This window comes from Falco naumanni, chromosome 9 (assembly GCF_017639655.2).
Source record: "Falco naumanni isolate bFalNau1 chromosome 9, bFalNau1.pat, whole genome shotgun sequence".
Lineage (NCBI taxonomy): Eukaryota > Metazoa > Chordata > Aves > Falconiformes > Falconidae > Falco > Falco naumanni.
In genome coordinates this window covers 48,097,693-48,125,647 of record NC_054062.1, presented here as the reverse complement: position 1 = coordinate 48,125,647, position 27,955 = coordinate 48,097,693, and the positions used below count along the sequence as shown (strand labels likewise).

Genomic DNA, 27,955 nt, shown 5'->3' with positions numbered 1-27,955 from the left:
ACTGCACTGAGTGCAGTTCTCAGATCACAGCCTAGAACATCTGATTATTTTTTAAGCTTAGCAGTATTACTTTTATCTAATTACAATACTAAGCAATTAACTGTCTACATGTCCTCTGGTTTAACCACACCTCAGGACCCTGTCTACTGTAGAAACCTTTGAGCTGTTTACAAGTTCTTAAGCCCTTCTTCTTAGTGTAAAAGGACCAGCTTTCATTCATTGCTAAGAGTTGCATATATTTAAACCACAAACTGGGGTGACCCCTCTGCTTTGCCTTAAAACAAGTGTTTAGAAAGCAGATCTTCGCAACAGGACATTGAAATTTTTTGCTTATATACATAAGGAGTAAAACACAGGTGGGTGGGTCTTGTACTGGCTACTGACAAAGCTACATTTCCTGTGAACGTGTAGAAAGTACAGTGAAAGCCAAAACCCCAGCTGAAGCTGTTGTACTAGTGTGCTCCAGTCTGGTGAGAAGTGAAGCACTTGCCCACTACCACTCACATTTCCTGTGTGATGAACTCCCAGACAGTGATTTTCATACAGTCTACGAAGAACAACGTAACTTAAAACTTGGGCTAGGGGAGGTGACCACAAAGCTGCTCCTTGCCAAGCCACCCCGCTCTGTGCAGGACAAACAATGAAGCTATCCAAAAGCTGCTCAAACTAGTTCTACCACTGACATTCCTGGGCATCACGACCTTCTTCCTTCACAGGTGCCTGCCACCAGGTCCCTGCTCTAAGTCCTGGGCTGCCAGCAGCCCTTTAGGCCAATTTGTTCCAAGAATTGAGCTCTGTAAAAAGGCCACAACCTTTTTCCATTCCATTGCCTAAGTTCTGGGTCAAGTCTTAGAAGAGGATCTACTTAAAATGACTTCCAAATTCTACTTATGACAAGCATGACTGAAATACTTTTCAAAGGAAAATACCTCACAGTTTAACAAGCAGTTGCTTACTAACAGCTGCAACGAGCAGACTAAATTCAGCCCAAAGACCAAGGGGTTCAGTCTGTTATTAGTGTGTCACAAGTGAAAGACATTACCCATCAAGTGTCCCTAGGCTTTAGAGTTTCATCATTTCACTTTTACAGCCTCTACTTATCCTTGAAAAGCGATTTTCCAAGTCACTGTTAGAAGGCAGGTATGCAAACAGCAAGTGTCAGACAAAGCTTGACCCATAGTCGTCATTAAATACCAATGAATGAATGTGAAATAACTGCATAAACCTAGGTAATTTCTTCTGTTTAAACACAGCAGGTCTGACCTCTGTCTCTGTAAGAAGCTTTCAAACCAAGGCAGGAAATGTATTTAAAATACGTAAAAAAGCACAGCTTTACATGCACGGACACAGGGGCAACCAGGGTCAGCTCCTCGGCACCAACCCCCCAACAGCAGTTTTTCCAGTCAGGAGAGCTGGATGTGGCTCCCTTTGAACAGTCAACAACAGCTCCAATTTACTCCAAGGGAAACAAATAAGCATTTCAAGCCCTGCTATCTCCTAGTCCCAAGCATGTGGTTGCTTTTAATGAGATAACAGTAAGATTTATACATCCTGCTCTTTCTCCAGAAACCTCTGGAAAATGACACCAACAACCACAAGGCAGGACTGATCTCTCAGCACTCTCATCACCCGCTATTTTGTTTTCTTCCAGATATGAGACGTTGCTCATGGTGTACAACTAGGCATATAGACAAAACCCTCTGGATTTCATGCTTGGCTTTGTAATAACTTGGGCCAAAGAGTCAAACTTTTGAGCCTCAATTCACGCATACGCAAGAAAAAAATAGTAATCACAGAAAAACACTGACAGGATTTGCTATTTCTGGTAAGTACTTACACTGCAATTCTTTGCATGGGAAAGAGATCTAGCAGCATCTACATCAGTTCAAATTCATTCATTCAGACACACTGCACCTTACAAAATTTCATCTATTTTATTATGTAATTCCTTCACAATACTAATTTTTAGTTTCTCATACTTTATTTTGTAGCTTACCTCATACACTAGCCACATTCATCAACGTAAACTTCATGTGTAGAAAATACAACAATCACCTGCTATAGTAACTCTATGCACTTTTGGTACTTCTGTTCTTCAAAAATATTTTCATGATTGTTGGGACTCCTGTCAACGTGATTTAGCAGAGTAGGAGGTAAGCTATTTCTCAGATTAGAATCAACATTACTGGCATCAGAAACTAAACCTAATCTTGCTCAGGAAGCAATTCAGCCAAGTGCTGCATAAAATACCAGCACAGGATTAAAAGCAAACAAACCGCTCTTTCTCCCCCCAGCCCCCCCTACTTCTTGTGAGGTAATTTAAAATCAATTTTTAAATTAATAGAGTTTTAGGAAAAATACATGTCTTTATTTCCCAATGAACTAAGAGGACATCCATATAACTAAATGATGTCCCCACAGGGCAAGTCCATAGGCCAGCAACAGCTTTCAAAGCTCAGACCTAACAATGACTGGGGTCACTGGTTACTTTTGCTGGTCACTATGCATAGATACAACCAGGGACTTACTTTTACCAGCTAAACACACGTTCACAGTCAAAAGTTTAAGTTTTGGGAAAGATGCTGCCTTTTGTAAGCCCAGCAAGGACTTACTTATGCATTTAAAAATGTGGTTTTGGAAAAATCTCTCAAATTCCTTCTGTACTCTGAAGGAGAAACTATGCCTTAAGTGCCTCGTATCAGCATTTGTATTTACACTGCAGGACCTTCTGCACGCCTCAGCCAGGCTCAGTCCTGCTGAGCCGGGTGCTGTACAAACACAGTAATGAAGGTATCCAAGAGATGAACTGGCATGCGTTAATTAAATAAATAAAATGATTGTCATACAGGGGACACATGAGTCTGATGTGCAGTACTCTGCACGGCAGCATTTCTGCACTTACAGAAAAGACACTGCCACCAAGATACCAGAACTGGCTCCCGGGGGAATTAATTCCAGTGTCTGAGATCTACATGTTCCTCCTCTGAGCCAGGCTCAAGCAATGAGCAGGACAGGTCTGGATGCTGACTAATGGTACTAAGAGCACCCAGGGAGAGCCAGCCCAGCCCACAGCAGCTTGGGCAGCACCTGAGTCACACCTGTCCCCAGGGAAGGGAGCTGCCAGCACCCTGGCTGAGCAACAGGAACCAGCTGTATCTCTCAAAGGCTGTGGGCTGCCAGCAGTCCATGCGGGACCGTGCGGCTGCCTGGCTCCCGGCACACGGCTGTGCTTCCAGCACCGACAGACCCCTCACGTACTGCAAACTTCCGTATGAACAGAGTAAGAAAGGAAAACAAACGCAGAAACTGCATTCTGGAGAAATAAAAGCATCTTGTAAAAGACTTCCTGAAGGCAATACCCCACCTATGAAATGCAGCCCCAGAAAGCTACCTGCACAGCAGCTGGCAAACCGTGCAGGTAACTCCTGATGACCTGGCCCGCGGGAAGAGAGTGCTATCGCTGTCAGGCAATCTGGGCACGGGACAACGGAGAGTAAGTAATTCGCAGAAGCAATACTTTTCTGGCAGTGCTTGTGGAAATCCTGACAAGATAAAGAAGTTATCTTGGCAGGGGGTGGTGTTTAGTCACTCATTACCTGAGGGCTCGGACTTCCTCTCTCACCCAACCCTTCTTGCTTAGAAGTCCCTTAATTTTTGTAACACGTGTTGATCATTAATGTGATTAGACATAACCATGAAACAGGATTTTTTTTTTTTTTTTGCCTGAGTATTCTACATTACTGTGGTCACATGAAAACCTAAAAATTATGGGGAGCTATTTCATTAAACAAATACAATTATTTTAGATTAAAAGACTTAAGGGGACCAAAACATGCGCTACAGTATTACTTCCTTCACAAGCTAAAAGAGGGACAACAGAAAGCCACATAAAAGTGTTGGAAGTATAAATCACACCTGTACAGGATGAATAAGCATATTTGCTGTAATAACTGTCAACCATTATAAAAAGCCCATAACGTCACCACCATCCAGCTTCTCTGAAGGTCTCTCAGTCACGTCCTTGATGTCACTGCCGCAGAATTTAAAAATTGCCAAATTCCAGCTAGGAAACCCGAAGTCTCTCGGTGCCTTCAGCACTCACCCCCGAAGCCGGGCGGGACCTGACCACAAGCCAGGGCAGGAGCCAGCGCCACTGCCCCCCTCCCGGAGGCACGGGTTGCTGATCGGAGCCCAGAGCTGCAGGCAGCTGGGAGCGCAGGAGGGCATTTTGCTCGGCGAAGTGTTACTTTTCCAAAAGTTGTTCAAAGGCAAAAAAAAAAAAAAAAAAAAAAAAAAAGTGCAATAATCTTTTGAGAGGCAGAAGAGCGGTGGTAAACAACAGCTATCTTTCAGCTTCTGACACAGCCCGTAGCCGCACAATGCTTTTGTTATTTCCTCGGCTAACTTTCCCCTCACAAGTGCCTACTTACCAAGGCCAGGAAATAATCACCAGCTTTGCTGCTCTCAGTCATCCTCGGTGCCAGCCCGCCAGCCCGCCGCAGGCCGCCGCTTTCACACCAGTCCCCTCCACCTCCACCATCCCGGGCGGGAGCAGCGGCTCTGCCGCCCGCCAAGCCCGGCCCCGGCCGCGGCAGCTGGGGCGAGCTGGAGCGCACAAAAGGCCGATGAGCAGGAGCCCGGAGCTGCTCCGCGGAGGCTCCTCCCATGAGGCTCCCCGAGGAAAGGCCGCAGCCACCGGGCCCGCCGCGCCCCGCGTCCCCTCCCGGCGGGCCGGGTTAGCGCGGGCAGCCCGGGGGCGCGCCCGCCTGCCGCTCCGGGGGCCGGGGCCGCGCCTCCGCCCCACGGCTGCCGGCTGGGGAGCCGCGGGTCCCACGTGGGGTTTGATTTGCTTTTGGTTCGGGTTGCTTTTTTTTGTTGTTGTTGTTGTTGGGTTTTTTCTCCTGGTTTTGCGGTGGAATGTCTTCCAGGACTTTTTGAGTCACGGCAGCCCGGTGGCTGCTCGGAGTTTCCATCCGCTGCACAGCACGCGGTGGGGGATGTGGAGAGATTAAATCACAGCGTGTGCAGCGCTTACAGCACGCACAAATACCTCCTGACATGTCAAAAACCACTTCAGCGGAGCCTCGCCTTGTTGATGGTGTTTGGCAACTTCTTAAAGACTCGGGATGCGGGAATGGTGTTTAGCCCAACCTTAGAGATAACTTTTTTAAAGTTTCAGGATGCAGGAAAAGTTCCTAACAACTTTCACAGAAACTTTATAGCTGTAAACACAAAGCAACCCTTTTTATTCCTAGTCTAATTCTTGTGTTAAGTTCCAGCTCCTAAAGTCACACAGGTTTTCTTGTAGGTTTCTCTACCTATAAGAAAATGGAGCAGTTTTAATTAGTTGTGTGCCCTTATTAATCTCTTAGGCTTCCGACAGGTTTATTACTACACAAAAGAATGGCTTTACAGGTAATTAAGTCTTTGCATTGAGATGCACCAAACTGCATATACAAGTTGCCAGCACCCAAGGAATTAATTGAGTCTCTACCCAGGGAGATCATTATCGTGTTTATAACATGTCATACAATAACTATAGACAAAATGTCTACAATATCTATCCTGCAGCAAGACAGTCAGGCAGATTCATTGCTTACCAAATATCTAATTTAGATATTTTAGGTAAAATGCTGTGCTGTAAAATGTAAAATGAAGGCTACAGGGACTTCATTTAGCTTAGTTTCCCAGCTGACTCTGTGTGCTCTCTGCCCAAACTCTGGACATTCAACTGTGGTACCAGCTGCACCTGCTTGGGTGACAAAACTAACATTTCCTCTTCAGAACTCAGCCCAGCTCTCGGCAGAACCGTGCATCTCCTTGTAATGTTAGGGTACAGCAATGATACCAGTTGGACCTCTCAAAGCATCAATTCAGAACGGAGCCTCAGGTGGAAAAAGCTATTAATCAATTTGTTAATACTAATTTTTAATATTCTTTTTTACTCTTGAACTGTTTTTCCTTCTAGCCCTTGTTCAATTTTCTGTAAGCAAAAGGAAGGAACAAATATTTGACCAGCTAAATTTTGCGTTACAGAAGAACTTTCACATCTAGTCTGAAAGCAGATGGCAGGGATTTCCCCTAGATGCGCTCATTGCTGCTTTTAACAATTCAGGTATCTGTACAGAAAATAGAAGAATATACCAAATGACCACCGTAGACCAAATCAGATACTGTCATGGGTGAAAATGCTGTAAAAACACGTAGACTACCAACATCACCTGGGCTGCAAGGTATGGCTTATTGAGGGGCAAACACCAGGCGTGTACGTGGAGAATTCACTTAGCTACAGCACCGGTAGCCAGTAGTATCCGCTCTGATGGCAAGAATTAGGATCAAGCTGAGAGTTAAAGTTTCTGGGGAGAGCAGGTCTCACATATCCTGCCTCCCAAGCAGCAGGAAACCGGGCGCGGAAAAAGTGCCTGTGATTTCTGATACAGGTACAAGCCTTCAGCCACCTTCTTATTTTGAGGGGAACCAAACTCTTTTGCCATCTGGAAACCATTTCAGAAATAGCTTCTGCAGGTATAACAGCCCTGAGGGGGGGGGGGGGAACCCTGGAGAGAGTAAGATTCATTAAAATAAATTTTGATTTTCTTGCAAGCAGCATTTCAGTCTGGCGCAAAGCCACAGACACAGACTACCTACATTCCAGCTAGCAAACCCAAATTAAGCATTTTTGGAATAAAATGGTCATTTTTCTGAAATAACATGCCTCTCCCTGTTTATTCATAGCCTCTTGCTGTACCGAAACCCAGTCTCAACCCACCTTTGCCACAAAAACATTTCCACTTTCCTCCCAGTGTCCTCTGCTACTTAAACACAGCAAAAGCCATACGCAGGAACTAACCCCAGGAACGCGGCGCTAAGGTGTGCTTGCACGATGGTAATAGAAGGCTGGGGGGAGGAGAGAGGAAACAAGCTGAAAAGCAACAGGAAAACCAGAGATAAGCAACCTCCCAGCAAGACTGAGGAGACAATTAGAGAGGGCTGACTCGGGCTGCAGCCGGCAGTGACAGGCCGTCTGGCTGAGGCGGGGAGCCCGCACATCAAAGCGCTGCAGCGGTAAGTGTCGCAAGAGATTTCTCCGGAGGGCCGGAGCTGGATGGGAGCGCTGAGCGTGCTGATGAGAGGGACTCGGCGGCAGGAGACAGCCTGCAGCATGGCCCCGCTGGAGCCTGGGCCCTTCCCTAGCTCTCAGGGAACAGTCAGCCTCAAGGAAAGGGCAGAAGGCGTCAGGCTGGCTTGTACCAGGGGGAGTGGCGGGGCTTCTTTAATGCTTTTAAATTTTTTTAAACAACAACAGTAGTTTGCATTCTAGCGAAGGGTTTTATCTTTGCCAGATCCCCCCTTTTTCCTTTTTTACATATGTCTGTGCCCATGAAAATAAAATTTACCAAGCTATATGTGAGAAGTCGGGTTGCAATCTTAAGGGTTGAGGAAACCCTAAATGAAACAATCTTCTTTTTAGTTTGGCAATACCAAGTAGTTCACAACACAGGTACAACAAAGTTCTTGTGGTGACACATAGTTACCTGACATGATATAGGCACATGGTGCTGGAAGGCAGAGAGCATATATATATATAAATATATATGTGTATACGCTTTTATATACATATATACATGCTTCACCCAAGCTTCCACATCCCGCGCTGCTCCTAACTGCAGGACTGCACGAATATTCTCTCCAGGTGTATGTGGTGCATATTTTAACCCCACACTCAGGAAGATGGGAAACTGAATTACAGGAAAATTAAAGGTACTTAAGTTCGGTACCTCCAGAAGTGCTAGAATCCAGGACATCATTTTAGGTTGTGTTTTCAGATGGACTATGACTTGAGAAATGTCATCAGAGACCTTGTCATTCAGGCTGTGCTCCATGGTCGGGGTGCTTTAAGACAGTGGGTGGACACCTGGTGAAAGCTCCTGATGGACACCATACCGACCCGCTATGCCCAGCTCCTGTGAATTCACTCAGAGGGTTTTCCCCATAAACCATGTCACTTTTGCCAAACCAAAGCACTTGGGGGGCAGGGGAAGCAGGGAGGAAGGAATGAGTAAGCCATTAAAAAAACTATGAAAACCCCATGAAATTGGCTTAGAAAGAATGTTACATGAAACAAATGTAAAAAAAAAAAAAAGAAAAACAACCCAAACTAAAACACCCACACAGTTTTTCTTTTAAATTTGAATTCTGGTTTTTGAGAATACAGGATAAACTCAGATCAGATTGTCAAGTTTTTCCCTGTAAGCGTGAAAAAAAGGCTTCTCCAGCTCTTTAAACTGAGGTTATTACAGGTCTATAAGCAAATACAAATACTACAATATTTGTGATAAACTTGCGAAAAAGCTGGCAAAACAGCAATGCCTATGTTTGTTCTGAACAATACAGCTGCATCATGCGACAAACTTTAAGAAAATGTGGGGGGGTGATTTTAAATTGTTCTTTGTGAAAACTTATTACCCATTTTTAAGGCCATTTGCAACAAAGGAAACAATGTAAATATACTTGTTTGTTTACAATTAAAGAGGAGTTTCTCTTTTGTATTTCCTAATCAGAAGTTCATAGTCATACACTCTGCAAAACCACAGACCCAACTAGCTGCAGAGCAGCCTGGCTGAGATATCCAAGCCACTTCTGTAACAAACACCTGAACCTTGTATTTCCACTACTTTCCATGTAGAAATTGCCCACAACCATTGTTTGTGGTGGTTGAAAATTAGGTTGTGCAATTTCCAGCAACTTTTATTGGTGAGGCTTTAGGATGGCCATCTCTTTAAATTCCCAGACTTTTGGTTTAACCTTCTCCCTCGAAAAAAAGGGAAGTTTAATGTTGTCCCATTACATTTTGGAGGATCACAGTGATGGGAAACTGCCATCTTGCAAATTTCCAAACAAGTAAGATTTATTTTTAGGAAACCCCTTCCTAGACTCAAAGCCTTACAAATTCCAGTGATAACTTCTCTTGCAAACCAAGTTTATTTGGAGTTTCTACCAGAAGAACAAGATTTGAAGAATGCTGCGTGCAACAGAAGTTTCAGGTACCATCGCATTCAGAAAAAGAAAAAAGAGAAGATACAGAAAATCTCGGAGACTTTTAAATAGTCAGCAAAACTAACTCTGTATTTTGACTCATTTAATGACGTTGTTAAGAATGGGAATTTTAAGTGTCCATTTATTTTCATGACAGCCACAATTTCTTCCTTAGTTGTTAGAAACTGAGCAATGCATACATGTTTTTTGCTTTCACTCCAGGAAACAAATCCATACTTTTGTGTCTGCTGCAGAGTTATTCTTAGCTGGCTTTGATATTTCTATCAACTAGGAGAGCATAACAATGTTATCATGCTAACAAATTCCAAAGATTTTACATAAGCTCTTGAGTGCCTTAGAAAAAAAAGAAAAGGCCTTATTGATTACACTGTTTGTGTTTCTAGCCAGAGGAGCTACGGAAAACGGGGCTGAAAAAGAATCAAAAAAGCAGTTTGATGAGTTTCAGTTTCATGAACCAAGTGCTCTCTGTTTTTCAGAGCATCATTTACAAAGAGAGGCCAAGCTTTACAGGTCTGAGGCTGGAAAACACCAGGTAGTTCAGGCCAATGAAACATTTAAATCCTACTTGTCTACATACAGTCTATTTTCCTAATTCAATTTTTTATCAGCTGAAAAATCTAGTCATCCCCCTTATTTAAGCAAAGCAGGATAACTGGGAGTATAGTGCTTGTAGGACGGTCTGGGTGAGAAGGGATCTGTGCAGCATTCTCCCTGGCTGATCTGTTAGAGGCTCAGGGCAAAAATTCTTTGCTGATATCACTCCACTGGAGCAGTAGGCTGCAGCTGTAGCCTTCTTTCACACAGCTGTCTTGAAAGGAATGTACCAAGAAGTAAAAAAAAGTAAATTAATGAAATTAAACTCGAAACAACCTTGCAGAGTCTTAGGGCACTTTCAGACAGCCAGTTATTTTACTAAGGACCATGGATGAATGGGGCAGGTACCTAACATGGAGAGGAAGAACTAAGCCTGGGTGAATAAAGAAGAGTTCATCAGGAAATGTTTAGTCTGGGAGGAGATCCCAAGCAAATTTCAGCAAGGAGAACAAGATTAACTAACGTATTAGGGCTGGCTCTTGTCAACAGCACAGAATGGTGGCACTCAGCATTTCAGAGTGACCTTAGAATCCAGAACAATTAAGCCTTTGATTGGGGCAATTAACTTTTCCACACTTCCTGCAATTTGAGATGCAGAGCTTCTTTTAGGCCAGAGAGACTCTACTATAAGCATTAACCAGTCACGCTGAATGTAGATGAACAGGCCCAAACAGATCCATCTAACAATTTTTGACATTCTCAGAGTTCCCAAATGTTGAGGAATAGCAATATCTAAGTAAGCCCCACCTGCTAATAGCAATGCACATGTGAGTTTCCATATACCTGGACCAATATTGATAAGAGAGGCTTCAAGGACATCAACATAAAAGATAGCAGGAGAAAAAACAGAAAGCAAAGGACGAGGAGGCAAGTACTATGGAGTTCTGGCTCTTCAGACATGTCTCCAGAGTAGTCCTGGTTGAGAAGCACTAGTGCAATGCAAGCATGCCAAGATGCAGAAGAACTGGAAGGAAGCCACATCCAAGTCATGGAGAACATGCCCGTGTCTGTAATTGCTGTTCTCAGAGCTGCCCTCCACAGGGTTCAAAGCTGGGGCTAATCCTGCTTTGCATATTCTATTACAAGCAGGGACAGTGGAACTAGCTTCATGGTACCCAATTTTGCAAGAAGCCAGAAGATAGAGTCAGAATAGACAAAATATGGGGATCTGTAGGATATGCAAAAACAATTTTGAGAAAATAGGCAGCTTACTTGGAAGAAGCAAGGTTGAAAAATACATCTGGGGAAAGCTAATCAGGGAAAAAAAAAAGTAATCTGAAAGTAATTTTTAACTTAGTAAGAAAAGAAGACAAAAATTGGTGCTAAACTGCCTGTCCAGATCTTGGACGAAGTATTACAGTGTCCATGCTGGATTCCTTTACCAAATGCCTGTATTTGATTGAATAAATGTAATTTCTTAGGAAACATAGAAGGGATGTGTGAAGACAGCAATTCATGTATCCCATACATGTCAATATCTACCTTACGAATATGTGACTATGGTTCTCAAAAGTATTACAGGATGTTTTCAATACTGCAAGATGTATCAGCAATTTGGCAGGACCAGAGATTATTTACTTCTATACTCTTGTATAGCAGAGGCATATGTAAATAAAATAAAGAAATAACCAGCACGGTATCACATACCTGGTTTTCCGTCGGCATGTGCTTTGGGTACAACAAGGGATATGATCAAATCAGCATTCTATAAATACTTTATGCTGACTTAGACACTGCCTAAAACAGCAGTCAATTCTGTCAAAGGTATCCATTGGAGTAAATCTTCGAAAGCAATGTGAGATGTCTGTTGGATAACAGTGGAGTTATCTTGATTTTACTCTTCCACAAATAGAAAAATACCAAAATTCAATATCACAGATTTCACACAGACAAAATCCCGCAGAACTCCCCATACAGTTAATTTAGTTAAGGACTGCAGGCTGAACTGCTTGCATCTCCAAAAGCACAACTGTACTAACAGTTGCACCTACTGAGGATAAGAATGGCAGTAGAATGGGAAGGAAATAAAGAGAAAGAATTGAGATGCAAAGGGAGAAGGGCAAGAGAGACAAACAGCCTGATTAATTTTGTACATTTCACTTATGTGAAAATCACCTTCAGCTAGTTTTTCCCTTTGTTTGTGATCCTGAGATGCTGCACACCTGAGTTAATTTTGAAGTTTTTTAAAAAAAGAAGAAATAAAGCCAGCTGCATTATCACTATTCTGATGTTTCCTTTTAACTCCAAACTCTTGTTTTCAGATGTTAACAACACAAAGCCTTAGTGCTCAAAACCCACTTGACTGATCTGAAAAGCAGTTCTACATTCCATATCTCATCCACCAAGACTGTTAAAATATTTAATACTGTATTTGTTATACAGACAAAAAAGACCAAGTCGGTATTTACTAAGAAGTGAATATTCTTTTCAGACTTATTGAACTTGCCAATTTTCGATGGCAAGAACAAGGCATGGAGCAAATCCAGAAGTATGTCTGGACCAACTTGAAAGATCTTGTCTGATCTGTGCATAGGACATAAAGAACATTTTTCAAGTAGCTTTGCTGATGCCAACTGCTGCAACATACTTCCCATATAAGAATATTATTTAGATCTATAAGTAATGTGAGTCAATGCAGCAGAACTCTATTCTTGCAAAACCCTTGGCAGCGACAGGAGAGCACCTACAATATAGTGCTATAGCTGGGAAAGGGCCCTCCTGGTGAAGTTCCTTGCAGTGCCAAACCTGTTAGGAAACATTTGACTCCAAAGCAGTGCAGTGCCACAGCCTCCTTGCCCTTTACATCTGGCTTTATGTGCTACTCATATAGAGAAAAGCAGGTCAGCCAGCAAGGAAGGTTCAGGCACCACAGAGGAAGAATGAGCATTTGCATGAGTACAGCTATGAAAGCACTGAGTCTTGTCTGTTGATTTGCATAGACAGGCTGGAATAAGGATTGCTTCTGCTGTGTAAGCTCCAGAAGAAGCCAATTTAATCTGCAGCAGCAGCAGCAGCTCTGGGAATGCCAGGCCTGCACAGTGCCCTCCTGCATCGGAAGCAGGTGAAGGCACTGGGCATATTGCTTGGCACTGCAGCGAGCACAGCCCATTCTGCTCTGCGCAGCAAACTGGTTCTGCTGAGGGGTGCAGAGAAGAACCTCACCTTATTGCAAAGTGAGTGTCATTGCTTGCAGCAAGCTTATGACTCCTTGAGCTCTTCCAGTGTTCACCCACCCCAAGCTGCGTCCGTGAGTATCTCTGCAACCCTGGAACACCCAAAAGGCTGTTAACAATTTGAGGGTTTTGCCAAACCAAAGAATCAGCAAATGATGCAATCTCTTCTCCGTACCTTACAGGTGCACAACTGGGAATGACTTCAGAGCTTCCACTTGAAAAAGCTCTCTCAGCACTTTTTTCAAGAGACAATGCCGGTTTGTATGTACCAGCCAGCTGAATTACAGGAAGTTATCAAAAACCTCCACGTGACCTCTAAACATCCCTAAAATTTTGCCATAATTTCTGATTTTGCTCCATGTTTTGCTCAACACCTGCCATCGGTCATGATGCAAAGAGGACCATTTCAGTGGCATAGGGTATAAGGACATGAACATTCCTTCTCCTTCCATAAAAGAATGAAGATGTATGGGTGTAGACGTTACAAAAGGAGGAAAAAAACCCAAAAAACCTTCAAGTCCTGATCTTTCTTTCCAAGTAAAACTCAGACAGCAAAATGGAGCAGCTGGATGCCCAATAGGAAGTGGGAAGGGCAACATTTTGTCGTCCAGATATGGCCATCACAAACACAGGTTTTCAGTCACAGATTGGGTAGAGAGAGAAAAATGTCAAAACCATCAAATAATGGGTTATTTTTTACTCCTTTTCAGTGCTGACAGACAGGTTTGCCAAAATCCAACCCTCCCCTACTCCTGCACAACTGTACTTCCACAAGAAAGTGGGGCTAATCCTTCAGCCACTACATCCTTTCCAAAAATATTTGTCCTTTTTAGTGAAGATTTGAAGGGAAGTTATTGGTGCTGTACTATTGCCTTCAGACACAAAGGCTCTTCTTATTAGTTGGCCGCTGTCCCACCCCTAAGGGAGGTGGGGCGGGAGTCACTTCAGACAGTTCTTGGATCTTGGTTCAACCCAAGACCAGCCTCCTCCCAGTACCATAGCCACAAAGGAAAGAAATACCTCTATTTCCTCCACAGGAAGAAATCCTAACAAGGATTTAAGAGTCAGATCACACAGCTTTGCCCCCTCACCCACAGTGAGGTGAGGTTTCAACATAAAGGTTTTGTAAGAGATGGAGACATACAGAAGCAGAGCAGGGGGAGAAAACAATGGTGAAATAATTTAGAACATGCCATTTCCTTCTCCTAAATATAATATACTTCTTACTACTATTTATTTTGAAAGCTGGGGAGGATTCTTTCTCGCTGGAGTTCTTTCCTTCACACCCAAATCCCCACAGTCAGCTCTTAGAAATGTGCACCTTTTTTTGTACAGCTATTATAGTTTATCCTCTGTAAGGATTAAAGGGCAGTAAAAACTGGAAACTACCCTGCAGCAAAAACTGTTGTGACCAAAGTATACAGGGTATGGAATACAGCTTGAAATTCAATTATACAAAACCAGTTTTAAGCTCAAGCAAAAACTGGACTGGTCAGCATGTTGGACCTTCTAAAGACAGACCAGACCGCTCAACTAATGCTTTCTATTTCTTTTTTGTATTATAAATGCATATTCCTCTAAGAAACAAGTCTGATCAGAAGCAGAGACTCCTCTCTACCACCTCTCAGAGTCCCCAGTGTTTAAGTCTACAATACTGTAATCACGTACGGCTCTGCATGCATATCTCTTGCATGTGTATGCACACTTGGTATGTGTGTGACACCACTTACAGCCGCAGTCCAAATGTAGCAGCTGTCTGTTGATACAAACCCTCACACTGGAAAAACAGGTGATAATGAATTCTTAAACCATATGCAAGTATTAAGCAACTACTCCATGAATTGCCAGCAGCTGTTTCAAGAACCCTGCCCTGCTTGCCACAGGTATTTATTTAAAGTATGATACCCACCCTGATATAAAACACATGTGTAGGCATATGCATGTACTGACCCATAGTCCCTTAAGGCTTCTGAACCAGGCCATGCCAGCAATTTGTTTGGTAATTTCAAAGCTACCCACTGTGAAGCTTCCCGTCATATAAAGGGAAACAAAAAGAAAAAAAAGGAGCTAGAGAGAAATAACAGGGTCTAATTTCCTTGTCATTTTATAAACAGATCCTTAAAGAGAAAGTCATACAGCTGTTCAGACTTCCAGCACTTCTAGTATTCTTCTAACGTACATTTTGCTCACACAATTGGACCGTATTCAGCCTTTGTCCCAGACTCACATACGATAGGATGAACGCCCCCATGTTTTCACAACAACAGAAACACTTGAGGTATTTTCACTTACAATACGGTTTTATCATTTTAACCTTTAAGGAATGTGGCACTGAAATGTTTTTCCTCCTTACTCAGTTAGTATCATCTGATTTTTTGGTTATACTTAGATTCTATCTATGCACACCATTCTTTGATGTTGTCTGAAATAGTTCAGCTTTTCACTTGACCCTTCTGCTCTGCTGTTGTCTCTTCACAGTTCCAGCTAGAGCTGCCTCCTCTGGTATGAGAAGGAAAGGGACAGCGCGCAAAAAACTTGCTGAGGTTACATGTGAAGCAGTGACATGACTAGGTAAAGGGAAAGCACCTGTTCTAAGATCCTAATTCTTTTGAACTAACTGCACATCAAACTGAGAATTCAGACAGAAAAGTAGAAACTCCAAAAAAAGTCTTAACTTTGTTAAAGCAGTTACTGCTAGATCTGGAAAATAAAAAAACCCCAAACAAGTCTTAGGCTCCGCAAATGCCAGCTAAGAAGAATTCACATCTGAAACAACTCCATGTCATTAGAAACACTGGATAACACCATGATCAAAGGCACTGTCAATACAATTATATTATACAGGAGGATAAGAGGGAGGCCTAGACAGCTAACAGTGTGAGTAATTGGGTTATACTGTGGGCTTGTTTTTAAATGCTGCAATCCACCATGTGAACACTGCAGGTCTCATTTAACTGGGTCACCAAAACTTAGGCAAAAGCCTACTAACTTAAGGCTAGGAAGTGCTATTTGTTTGCCTAACTTTAGGCTATGAGATGTGAACACTGGGAAGCATAAGCAAATCCACACAGGTAAGGGCAGGAATCTGGACCAGCTGATGGAACAGGTAAGAATTGTGCTCCTCCCTCTGCCCTTAAAAATTATTTCAGATTTCTTCCATATACTCCACCTTTGGAAACAACAGAAATTTAATAGAAATCTAAGAACAGAATAAGTGCCATGCCCTCCCAAACCGCCCAGACAACAGGCATCTGCCTTGCAAATTGTACCCCTATCAAGCCCCAGGGTCCTGACAACCATTTCACATAGTAATTTAAAGTAAATACCTTTCAGTAGGCAATCCTGCCACAGCCATGGCTTGAAGCTCATTGAGGTCAGGGTTTTCAGGCACAGTTAATGTGAGCGGTGGTAGCTTCCTTTCGAGATCCCGAAGTGAGCTTTCATGTTCTGAATTGATCTTGCTCGGCTCATTTTCAGCAACAGTGGGATCTGTACGTGCAGAATGCTCACCCTGCGCCATCACAGGAACAGTTGGAGAGTGATTTTTGTACAGGTCTGTCTCCTGCTCTTCTGTGCTTGTGTTTATAGTTAAGTCACCTTCACCAGTGACTAACATCCTTGCAGTACCTGTTTCAGGGATGTTGCCGTTTTTTTCGTTACCTGTCTTTGCTGTACTTAACACTGTGTCACTGTTCTCTTTTCCGTCTCCCTCAGCCTTATTGCTAGATTCTAGTTTAGAGTCAGCTTGCAAGCAATCATCCTGGCTTACTTCGTTTTTCAAGTAATCTATTAACCCATGCACGGTCACTTTCTTTTCTTGCTCTGCATCTTGTGAATTTTCCAATGTTTCCAAGCCTTTCCTATTTACTGGATCACCCTGTATCAACTGCACATCATTCTGAGACTTAACGTCATGCATAAAATCACTGCAAATGTGTGTCTCCTGATTTTCCCCAGGTGATAGATGAAAATTGTCTGGCAATTTTTCATGATTGTAAGATCCTCCTGGGACAAGTGTTGAAGCTGCCATGTCAGAGATGCTCTCGGCAACATCTGGATCACCGTACTCACTTTTCTTCTGTTCATTTGGCTTAGGATCCTGGCATTGTTCAGTAGGAAGACTTACATCCTCTTCAGATGAAACTGGTTCTGCGTTATGCTCTTTAATGAAGTGATTTCCCTCTGCAGTAGCAGCATCTTCTAAGTCACTCTTCTGTACATCGCCTGTAGAGATAACGGCTACAGTGGGTTGTTGCTTGCTGTCAGAATATGCAAGGAAGTTCTCAGCTGCTGCCCCATCAAATGAAGCCAGTCCTTGCTTCTTTACCTCTAAGCTTATTAGCGATTCAGGATCAAACCCACTAGCACACATGCCTTCCTTTCTTTCCATCTCACTGCTCTCTGGATGCTCAGTGGTTTTGTCTGGCTTTTGCAGATTTTCCAGAGCACATTCAGCAGGTGTAGCATCATCCAGTCTAGGGACCACTTCTGAACAGCTACTGGGCTGCCTGTTTTTCTCAGCGTCCTGGAGACTTGCTGGTGGCAGCTCTGCCACAATGTTTTCTTGTCGCAGAGGCTTGCCTTTGTCAGCTTTGCAGGAAGTCTCAGTAGCTAAAGACAACTCTTGCCCCTCTGCTTCTGGGGTGCCCTTGGGAGTTTCTTTGTTCACCTTATTTGATTCTGAGAAGTTCTCAGCACCGCACAGTTCTGCTGTATCCTTGGCCACTGGACTCTGCTTGAAGCCTGCATGATTTTCAGACAAAAGTTGGGGTAATTCATCACTCAGTGTGCTGTGGACAGTTTTTTTAAATATCTGGCTGATATGCTCCCTAAAGTCTGGGAGTCTGGAGCTGATGTCCAGAGAGCTGGAAGTCAGAGCGTCATGCTCCTTTCCAGAGTTGTCTGCAGACTGCTCAGTAATACTGATCTCTGCCCTGGTTATGTTATTATTCTCTTTTGAAAGCTCTTCCATTTTTTCTGAATTCCCAGGTTTCTCTAAGATCTTACTGTACTTGTCATCTACGCAGCTATTCATTGCAATTTCCTCATTACAGCCCTGTGATGATGAAAGGCTCAGCAGCTTCCCTTCTAGAGTAGGGAGAGCTAACAGAGACTCTGCTGAACTGTCACTTTGCTGTTCTTTGAAGTTTACCTCACTTTTTGTTTCTTTGGATTTAATTGCAGATATCTCTTTCTTCAGCTTCTCAGAATTGAACTGTGATAAGTTTCCAGTACTTTGCCCCACATTTAAGGTCTCTGGCAGGGCTAAACTTCTGTTTCTATCACCCTGAAAACTTTGGTCTGGAACATCTTTTTCCTTCACACGCATATGTGCTACAGAGCTGTTTTCTGAATTTGCTGGTTTACCTGTGCTTGCCCTGGGTGAAGAACCTGAGTGCACAGATGCCTGAGAACTTGCAGCAATCTGCAAGTTCGAGTTACCTTCTAAGGCATTTTGGCAGGCTATAACTTCAAGCTCATTATTTAGTAATTCTGCCCCAGTACCATTGTTCGCATTGTCTCCAGGCTGTGGGCTGGGATGGCTGAGTGCAGAGGTCTGTGTAGACAGGGCTGTAAAATCTGCTTGACAATAACCAGGCTCCTCTGTTGTCTTTCGAATACAGATCGATTTATACAACTTATCAGTGGGAATTACTTCCCCATGTGCCTGTAATGGTGAAGGAGATCCTTGTGACCCTGGACTTTTATCACTCATCATATTACTTGTTTCTGTGGCACAAGCACTGTCCTCACAACATATCTCCATGCTTCCATCTTTCTGGATGATTCCTCCATCACTAGTCAGAACCTTTTCTGAGTTTTCTGCCATTAATGGCATTTTCCATGGAGTTTCTGGACAAGATATTGGAGGATCATTTTTCTCAGAATTATCAGAAGTATGTGCTATTTCTGTATCACTTGGCAAAGCCTGTGATACGTTAGTGGCACTTGCTGAATTCTGTGTCCCTGGAAGAGCATTTATAGCAGCAGCTTGGCTTTCAATATTATCCTCTATCCTGCATATGCTGCCTGGCTGCTCATTCTTGTCAGATTTTTTAGAAAATGTATCGCTATGACATGCTGCTTCGTGCTGACTAGCTGAGATCAAAGAATTATTATCCTGCTCAGGCTTGTTTGAGTTTTGCTTGCTGTAGCAGTTTTCTTCTGCCTTGAGACCAGTTTTGTTTTGCTCATTGCAATCCTGTAAATTAAGCGTGGTCACACCAGAAATACTTTGCCCATGTTCGCTGCTACACAGAGCCTCTGACAGCATGGCACTGCTTTTGTCCTTGTCCTTTTCTTTTGCTGTGTCAGAATTGCATTGTATTGGTTCTGGACCTAGCACAGAAGATTCTTCGTTAAGGCTGTTTGAAATGTTTAGAGGTATTTCTGGTATGTCGCTGTGATTATTTAGGTCCAATGGCTGTTCAGGTTTTAGTGCCCTTTCTTTGTGTTCCTGGTCATCTGTTCTCGTGACAGTTGTCAGACTGCTTTGATGCTTCTGTTGTTCAAGTCCTGTATTTGAAATCCAGCCACCGTCACCAGCAACAGACACTGACTTCTCCATTTGCTCTGCTTGGGGAAAAGCGGTTGGAACATCTGCATTTTCCTGCAATTCTCTGATACTGCACTCCAGGGCCTCCGAAGAGGTGCATGTGTCACTCTCAGAGAGGCAGTTGTTTTCACTGATTTGGCTGTCACCCCCATCCTCCACGTGAACTTTCTGAGGAGTTAGTCCTGAAGTGCTGACTATAGCCTGGGAGGTTTCTGAACAAGCCATCCTCGTATTTCTGTGACTTTCTGCAGCCACTTGCTCCAGCTGAGCTTGCATCACCACATCGGATTTGCATTCACTTTTCAGCGCCAAATCTTCATCTTCCACAAAACTTTTCACAGCAGATTGGTGCTTCTTTTGTTGAATACCCTCATTTTCTTTACCATCCACAGCACTGCTTTGTGCAGTTACAGCCACAGGGCCTTGCTCTGAACTGCTGCAAGGCACTTCAGCGATGTGACCGTTCTGTTCTTTGGCTTCTAAAACCCATGAGGCCGCCTCAGTTTGTACAGCCATGCGATCCATAGTCCCTGCCAACTCATTTAAGCCCTGGAGCTCGAGTTTTGATTTGGACATTTTTGCACTTTCTTCTGATTTGCTATAGCTCTCAGGCTTTTCTTGACTATCAGTTTTGCATTCAGATTCCAATACAGTTTCTCTAGCAAAAGCCTTTTCCCAGGACTCATCCTGCTTACTCTGCTTAATATTATTGTTCTCAGAGTGGAGGAGCAGTGAACTGTTTGCACTGGCTAAACAAACTTTTTCAGTCCCGTTACAGCCTGGCTGGCCCGAAGTTTTGCCTTCTGCCTCGGTGTTAAAGCAATCAAAACTCAGTGGGCATTCCTCCCTTGGAAACTGTGGTGAAACCACGAGCTTATTCTCCAGCTCATCTGTGGCAGCTGTTTCCTCTTTACTCATTTGTTGTTCAGGTTTACAACCATGAGACTGTGAATTGTCTTTGGGCAATTTAAAGTCACTGTGTAAATTCAGAGGCTTTCCCCCAGCTTCTTCACCTAGATCACCTGTTGAAGTCTTTTCACAAAGACTGAATTCTTCAGGATTGTCCTCCAAGTGGGTGTTTCCTGTGTCTTGGCAGTGGCTGCTAACAGATTTCAACAGTGCTCTTTGTGCCCCATTTGACCCCCCAGGTAATTCACTGGTTTCTGTCACTTGTGCCTCCTCTGTTCTGATTTCATTTTTTTCTTCTGTTACACCCACCTCAGTTTCTTTTTGATTCAGCTTTGTGGATCTGCTCAAAGAAGTACTTAATGCATATTCTTCCGGTAATAAGCTTTTATCTATCAGTGAATTTTCTGTTCTGGGATTGATAATTTTTTCTGTTTCAGAAAGTGTGGTGCTTTCTCTAGACACATCATCAGCTTTTATAATTTTGTTGCTACTGGCTTCATCTTTTCGGCTTTCAGTTGTGACAGCTGATTTTTGTTCTTCCTCTCTCTTAAATGATAAAGGCACACTGAAATGCTCGGCACTAACAAGCTCATCCTCCTTTTGAAGATCTCTTTGAAAAATGGATTTGTTTTTTTCAGAGGCCATTTTCACTGCTTCACTCCTCACCGGATCTTGAGAGTCATTTCCAGACACATATTCCCTTGAAGGCTCTTTAGGCTTTGGTACCAGGAAAAGATTTGGAGGCTTAGAAGGCAACTCTGACATTAAAGCACAGGCTTCTGATTGCTCCTCTTTGCTTCCAGATAGAGCTGGAGTTGCTTCATTCCCCTTAGCTGTTGTTACAGCCCCCATCTGTAGATTACAGACTTCACTGATCTCAGTGAAGCCCTGAGCAGTCACAATTGCTTGAAATTTTTCACTGTCTGAGCCTCCTGTTGCTGGATAATTTAGGATTAAGGTTTCCTTTTTCATTAGCAGACCCTCTCCACCATCTGTGTTCTGTCTACCTTGCTGCATTACAGTCTGAGGCTGACCTAGTTCCAAAACTCCTCGCTCCTGCTTGGCCTCCTGAGCAGTAAAATAATCTGCTTCTTTACCCTGGGGAAATGTGCTGACATGTGGTTCCCTCATGCCACCCAGCTGTTCACTCTGCCAGAGTGACCCTAATTCACTCAAACTCATTTGTGCGACCCCTTGCATTTCTGTAATTGCTGCAGGAGGGCTGGACTCCAGGCTTGTGTTTCTGGGATCATTCTCATCCTTTCTCATAGAAGTGGCAGCAATATTGTCACATTTTGGGCCTCTGTCCACAGATTTGGCACATGGTATTCTCTCTTTGTCATTCACTGGACCTGGCGATGGCACTGCTTCATTGCAATTTGAGGCTGGCAACTTCTCATTGCTACTTGTAAGATTTGCTGTGGCATGTTCCGTAGCACAGTCTGCAAAAGGCATTGAGATAGACAGACTTCTCTCTCCTGCTTCTGCAGCCTGCTTTAAGAAATTAGAGTCTGTTTGTCCTCCTTGCTCTTGCAAGATAGTGCTCTGTCCTGTCACCTCTGAAGATACCATGCTTGAATTTGGATTGGATAAATCTTCTGCACTGTAGCTACTGATGCCTTCATTACTGATGCTGCCAACAATGGAAATGTTTATTTGTTTCATGTCAATCAAGAAGCAAAGAATATGAAGCAAATGAAGCAAAGAATAAAAACAATTTGTGCCACTGATGTTTCAAAGCCATGCAGTACATGCACTGAGAAACTGATAATCCGTTTTCAGGATCTAAAACGTCAGACATACATTACAGTGATTTAAATGCTTATTGCTCTGGAAAATATGTCCCCAGTCTTACCTGACAGCCACCATGCTCATTTTAACCATTCTAAAATCTTAGTTAAGTGGGGGAAAGGACACACATCTAACAGACTACAGGAGCAACATGGGAACAAGTGAAAAAAATACTGGAAAAAACACCAGTACCTCAAAGAAAAGTTTTTCTTTTCTGTTTCTATGAGTCTACTTTGCAAAAAGCTGGACCATGCAATCCACAGTAACTGCTGTTATCTGGCTATACTTTTATTGTGTAGCAGAAGATTAAGAAGGGCCCATCTGTTGAATATTTTCTCCAACTAATCAGCACAGTTTATTCTCACCAAAAGGTCAAAGGTCTCACCCTGCCCAGCAATGCTGCCATACAATGATAGCTGTGCTACAAGGTCATTTTATTGCAGTGTTTGATTTCAGTGCATATAATCTATAACCGTTTGTATGATCTCTCTCCCCACCCATTAAAGATAAGATAGAAAATAATGGAAACAGAGATGATGTGGGTGCATTAAGTGCAGAGAAGTTATTTCTAATACTTTTCATGTGCACTGTGTGGACCTCAGTTTCCACACCTAGGTTTGTAGGTCATGAAATAGGTTAACGTTGTTCTCTCCCTCACCTCCCCTGGGAAGCCTGGGCATGTTTTCACTGCCTTAGGGAACACGGAGTGGTTATCAATTCAAAACTGAATGCAGAATTGTACCGAGGAGAAGGGGCATCATTTACTTAATGTGAAATAATAAGTCTCACACACGCCCCCCACGCCCCCCATCCAAAGCAAGGTACACAGACAGCACATTGTCAAATGCTCAGAAGTCAGCATGATGGCAGTGCGCTCTGGTTCCATAGCTGCACAGGGACAGGTCATTCATAGTGAGCCCATCACTGGAGCTTTGCCACAAACAATTCAGAAATTCAAAGTGCCCTACAGACTGGAGCTGTAAAAGATGCTTAAAACACCTTCTGTAAGGCCAAGCACAGACTGGATATAAGTAATCTCCAGAAATCCAAGAAGCCTCTCTCCCCTCTGCCCAAGTTTTGTGCACAAAATACTTGATGGAGAAGTGAGTCAGTGACCAGCTCTCAGGTCCCTGCAGTTTAGGTCTGTCTTAATGCAAACACATCCCCTTCAGTAACTGTTGGAGGAGTGTTGAAGCCCCACACTCGGGCTGTGCTGCAGTGCACAAAATGCACTTCCAGGTGGGGTCAGAACCCTTCCTTACACTGGGGACTGCCCAATGCAACAAACAATTTCTTTATGAGAGGGCTGCATGTGAAACTGAACACGAGTCTGTCTTGGATCCTAAAAACTTTCTTCAGAGTCATTGCAGTGGAAAATAAGTTAGTCTTTAAAGAGCTATTGAAATTTGCCTATATTAAGGGTAAGTCTCAAATCTAAGATAAATTATCTATAACATGCAATTTGTATGAGGTTTAAACAAGTTTCAGCAATGCTTGGCATCAGTTTGAGCATTTAATTTGGAACACCAATAGTTTAAAAAACCTGTTTTGCTCAAAGGAGTTTTTCTTCTCCTAACACACTGAAAACACCTATCCATATAAAACTTACTGACACTGGGAACAACAGAGATGGCAATATAGTATTTGGTATCTGCTGGATCACTGACAACATGGGGCCTGATGAGACATGAACAAAACCCAAGCAGATGCCAGGAGGCTTTCCCTAAGGAAGGAATACACTTTATCATTTGACATTCATTTTGCACTCAGGGAAGCTTAAAGAGGAGCCGAAACCACAACACTGAAATGGAGAGGGGATAGAAAAGTGGGAGTCAATTGCCAGCCCAGCTTTTTGCTCCAGTTGCAGGTTTATTTTCTTACTGATTAAATTGCTCATTAGCAGTTGTGTGCCCAGGGTTCTTCAAACTGGAAGCATGCTCCTGTCAGAGATATGGTGGTCAGGGGAAGAACAAGCACAGGTGGAGGCTGAGGTGACGAAGCCCTCTAACCTCTGTGAAACTGAGCTTTGGAAAAAGTAGAAAACATCACCTACAGTTACAGCAGTTTCTCCTTATTGCTTATCTTTACCCCCTTATTCTTTACACATTGTTAATCCCATCTGTCAACTGAGTTAGGAAAAGCATAGTAATAAATCTGGGAATGAAAGTTGGTAATGTTCATCATACAGATCACGTATCATTATGTATCTGCATTTTACAGATTCTAGCTAACTAAATTTCTCTAAGACCTTTACAGACATGACTTCTTTATTACGTTGGACTTCTATTTGCAGCTATCAACTATGAAACAGTCCCAAACATGTCTGAAGTGGTTAAATTTTCTTGAATAAAATTGCTAAACCCACGAACTATTTACTGCCATGCTGGTAGCAACTTTGTAAAGAGACATAGTAGTAAATCTGTGACTTAGCAGGTTCAAGGGCAGATGACAATCCTATGAACTAAGCTATTCACTGTTATGAATCAACTAAATGAATTTTTCTGGTATTTGATAACGCTGAAAACTCATTCATTTTACTCAGGAGTAGATGAAGGAATTGGGACAACTTTGTAGTTAATGTATGCCCAACAGAATTAAAATGACAGTGCTGGCACAAGCTGTGACAGCAGCTTAAACTATCACTCTTAGAATAAAGTAGTACACATTCATCATCTGTGCTACTACAGCTTGTTCGATGTTTTATTCAGGACATAACACGGAACTGAAAGGTTTGAGTTTTCAGTCATAACAAGATATATCCAGGCTGACCTGTTTGGATATCTCCATTTATGTTTCTCCTTCTGGTGTGGGTAACAAGGGAAACTATATAGACAACATTTCCTACATCTTCCTTTTAATTTTTTGTAATCTTGCTTTTCTGTCTGCAAGACACTGCTGGGGTTAGACAAACATCTGTTGGGAATGATTTAAGCACAGTTGATCCTGCTTGAGGACAGCAGGACCGGCTAGTTGATCTCTTAAGTTACACCTAGTCCCATTATCTTCCACTCTTTTTGAAGGGAATAACACTACAGGGAAATGACACTGCATGCTGAAGGTAATTACCCTGAGTAAAATCCAACCTACACGAAAATGTATTAGCAATCAATAATTACCTTCAGGGAGTATGTACTTTCAGACAACCCATTAAATACAATCAACATAAAGTTACGACCCTAAAAGTTTTGGGTTTTTTTTAAATACAGGAAAATAAAATGTGTTCTTTTTTGTGGTTACTTGATCTCTTTTGTTTGTTTGTGATCTGAACTAGCTTGATATTATTAAGGGAAAAAATCATTCATATTTAAAAGAAAACATGCAAATGACAAAGCATGAAAGAACCTTAGAGTTCCTCATAGTTCGTGTAAAGCTTAGGGCAGAAAGAATAATTTTGCTAGGAATAATTGCTGCATATAATTGATGATACGTTAAAAAAAATTAAAATGCAGTCATGCAAAGACCAAGATGCATGTGCAACTTCAAATATGCAAGTGTCCCTCTACACTCAGGAGTTATCAAAGAGAACTTTTCCCTTACTTAGAAGTTAAGCACACAATTAAAGATTTGCAAGTTCAAGGCCCTAACATACCGTTCATATGAATGCTATCCTTCCAGTTACAACATCAAATAACAATGAGTTAAATCTTTATATGTCTAAAATGTTTGTATTGCATAAATAATTACTGAAAAATTGTTTGTTTGGAAGCACATTGCAAATGTACCAATTAATTTTTAATGCCTGTAGTTAAGCTCTTCCACCTTCAGAATATATTGTGGCAAGTTTGAATTATCCTGGAACAATTTCAGAGTACTGCCCCGTTACTAAGATGTTTATTAGGACAGCACTGCCTGGTTTGTGTTTAGGGTGTGAAGCTACGAAGGATGTTAAGAAATTGATGACTTATGTGTATCTCCCATAAATATTTCCAGATTAAGAGCCATACTCAATTTACCAGCCATTAACACTTGAAGCCGCAACTTCAATTACTCTGTTTTCCATCCACAGCAAAGGCAAGGGGACAGAAGATAAAACCAGCAGCAGCTAGACCCAAGTTCTCTGGTGTTTACTATCTGGGGGTGGGTGGGTGGAGAGGAGCAGGGAGTAGAGATGGCAAAATATGTTAATCCTACTTGATAAAAAAAAAGAAATGTTAATCCAACTACAGAAAATCATAGGTAATTTTATAATTCCTTTTCTTATCCCTTTGCTTTCCTTCTAAAACAGGCAGTAGTTGCTGAAAGGACAGGCAGCCTTTGCAACCCAGTCACACTTGTGAGGGAAAAACACCAAGGGCTGAAGCCTATGAAAGCCAGATGTCATGTGCGGTTGCCATCCACACTGATGTAACTCAGAGCTTGAGTGCTTATATTCCCAGAAGTATGAAAGCCTGAAATCTGAGGATGAATTTAGAAAGCACTGAAGGGGACAAATGCACACCCAGCTCTGCAGCCATGGCATGTGTATAGCTGCTTCTCAAATGTTTCTGTTCTGTTTCCTCTGACACATGAGAGATGGGTTTATACATTTGGACACACTGTACTGGAGGACTTGAGTAAACTTAAAGAATTCAGCATTTTACTCTAGGTATTGAAAGTTAATTAGGAACATGGAAATAATTTCCACATTCCCTTTACAAAAAAAAAAAAAAAAAAAAAAAAGAAAAAAAAAAGAAAAAACCCTCAGAGTTTTAGAGGCAGAGCAAGCCACTATTTGAACTTTCGAGGGTAAACAAACACATGAGAAATCCATCACTGCTAAAGGGCTGCTAACAGCAGCCAGCTTCCCCCACCCTCCCTGTATATCTAAGCTTTCAGGAAAAAGTGAAGCAGGAATAATGATCTATATGATCCTCCTGGGAACTGTCCTTCCCTTCTCCCCCCACCCCCATTCACTTTTCACCTCCTTGTTCCATACGGAATGAAATGCAGGGCCTGCAATATTTTAAGTATGACCAAACTAAATTATTCTAACATTAAAAAAGTAAGCTGTACTACTGCTGCAGCAAGTAAACATGGCCAGATCTTCAGTTCCAGTTCCACAACTGGCTCCTGGTTTCCATCTGAGGTATCTGGAGAGTCAGCAGGAAGCATGGCACCGCACAGATGGTCCCACAGGATGTGTGGCAGCTTCTGCTCATCATTCTGCAGCGGTTCTGTGGGTCCCACAGGATCTGTGTGCAGCACTCCAGGTGGGAGAGCAGCCAAGTTCATCTATGAAGAGTGCTTATTCCCCTGAACTGCTTCTGGGTGTGTACCTTTTAAATTGCTGTTTCTGCTTCTTCCTAAACGTGCTAGAAAAAAAAGTCTCTCTGGGGGTAGAGCTGTCCAGTTAAGGATTCCCAGGCATTTTCCTGTGCGTGTGCATCAGCAGAAAGGCATGGTTACATCTCACACAGACACCAATGCAAGGCCTGACGCTTGCTAACTATAGTTCTGCAGCATTTTTATTTCACAAGGGAAGTTTACAGATTTATTGCTGCCCAGTGTTACTTTTCACCATACAGAACTGGTGAGAAACAGGTAAAAAAATTTTGACTGGAACAGAATTTTTAAAAATAAGTCACAGATGTTTTGAATTCCAAAACTTATGAATTCGAAAGAGACTGAAACAATTTCTGAGAATTTGTGGAGGATGGAAGAAAGCCACCCACCCAGAAGACTGGAAAAAAACAGACATGGTCATTTTCCACACAGAGGTACTCCATCTGAGGATGGCAGGTCATACACTTTGTAAGAGTGTATGAACTGTAAGAGTTCACTTCAGGATGGAGAAGGTGCATTCAAAGCAGCATACAGGAGTGAGTTAAAAATAAACAGCCTGGAATCTGAAGCTTCAAAGATTTTCCGTTTATTGTCTTCGCTTCTATTTTGGCAG

General features: G+C 42.6%; 1 protein-coding gene across 3 annotated transcripts in view; it reads right to left on the bottom strand.

Moving 5' to 3' along the window:
• TACC2 (transforming acidic coiled-coil containing protein 2) overlaps positions 1-27,955 on the bottom strand; it is a 129,291-nt gene that overhangs the window by 83,951 nt on the left and 17,385 nt on the right. For all 3 annotated transcript variants that reach the window (XM_040605653.1, XM_040605650.1, XM_040605652.1), the window contains exon 3: positions 16,151-21,922. In XM_040605653.1, the coding sequence (XP_040461587.1) occupies positions 16,151-21,922 (5,772 nt within the window). The remainder of the gene's footprint in view (positions 1-16,150; positions 21,923-27,955) is intronic.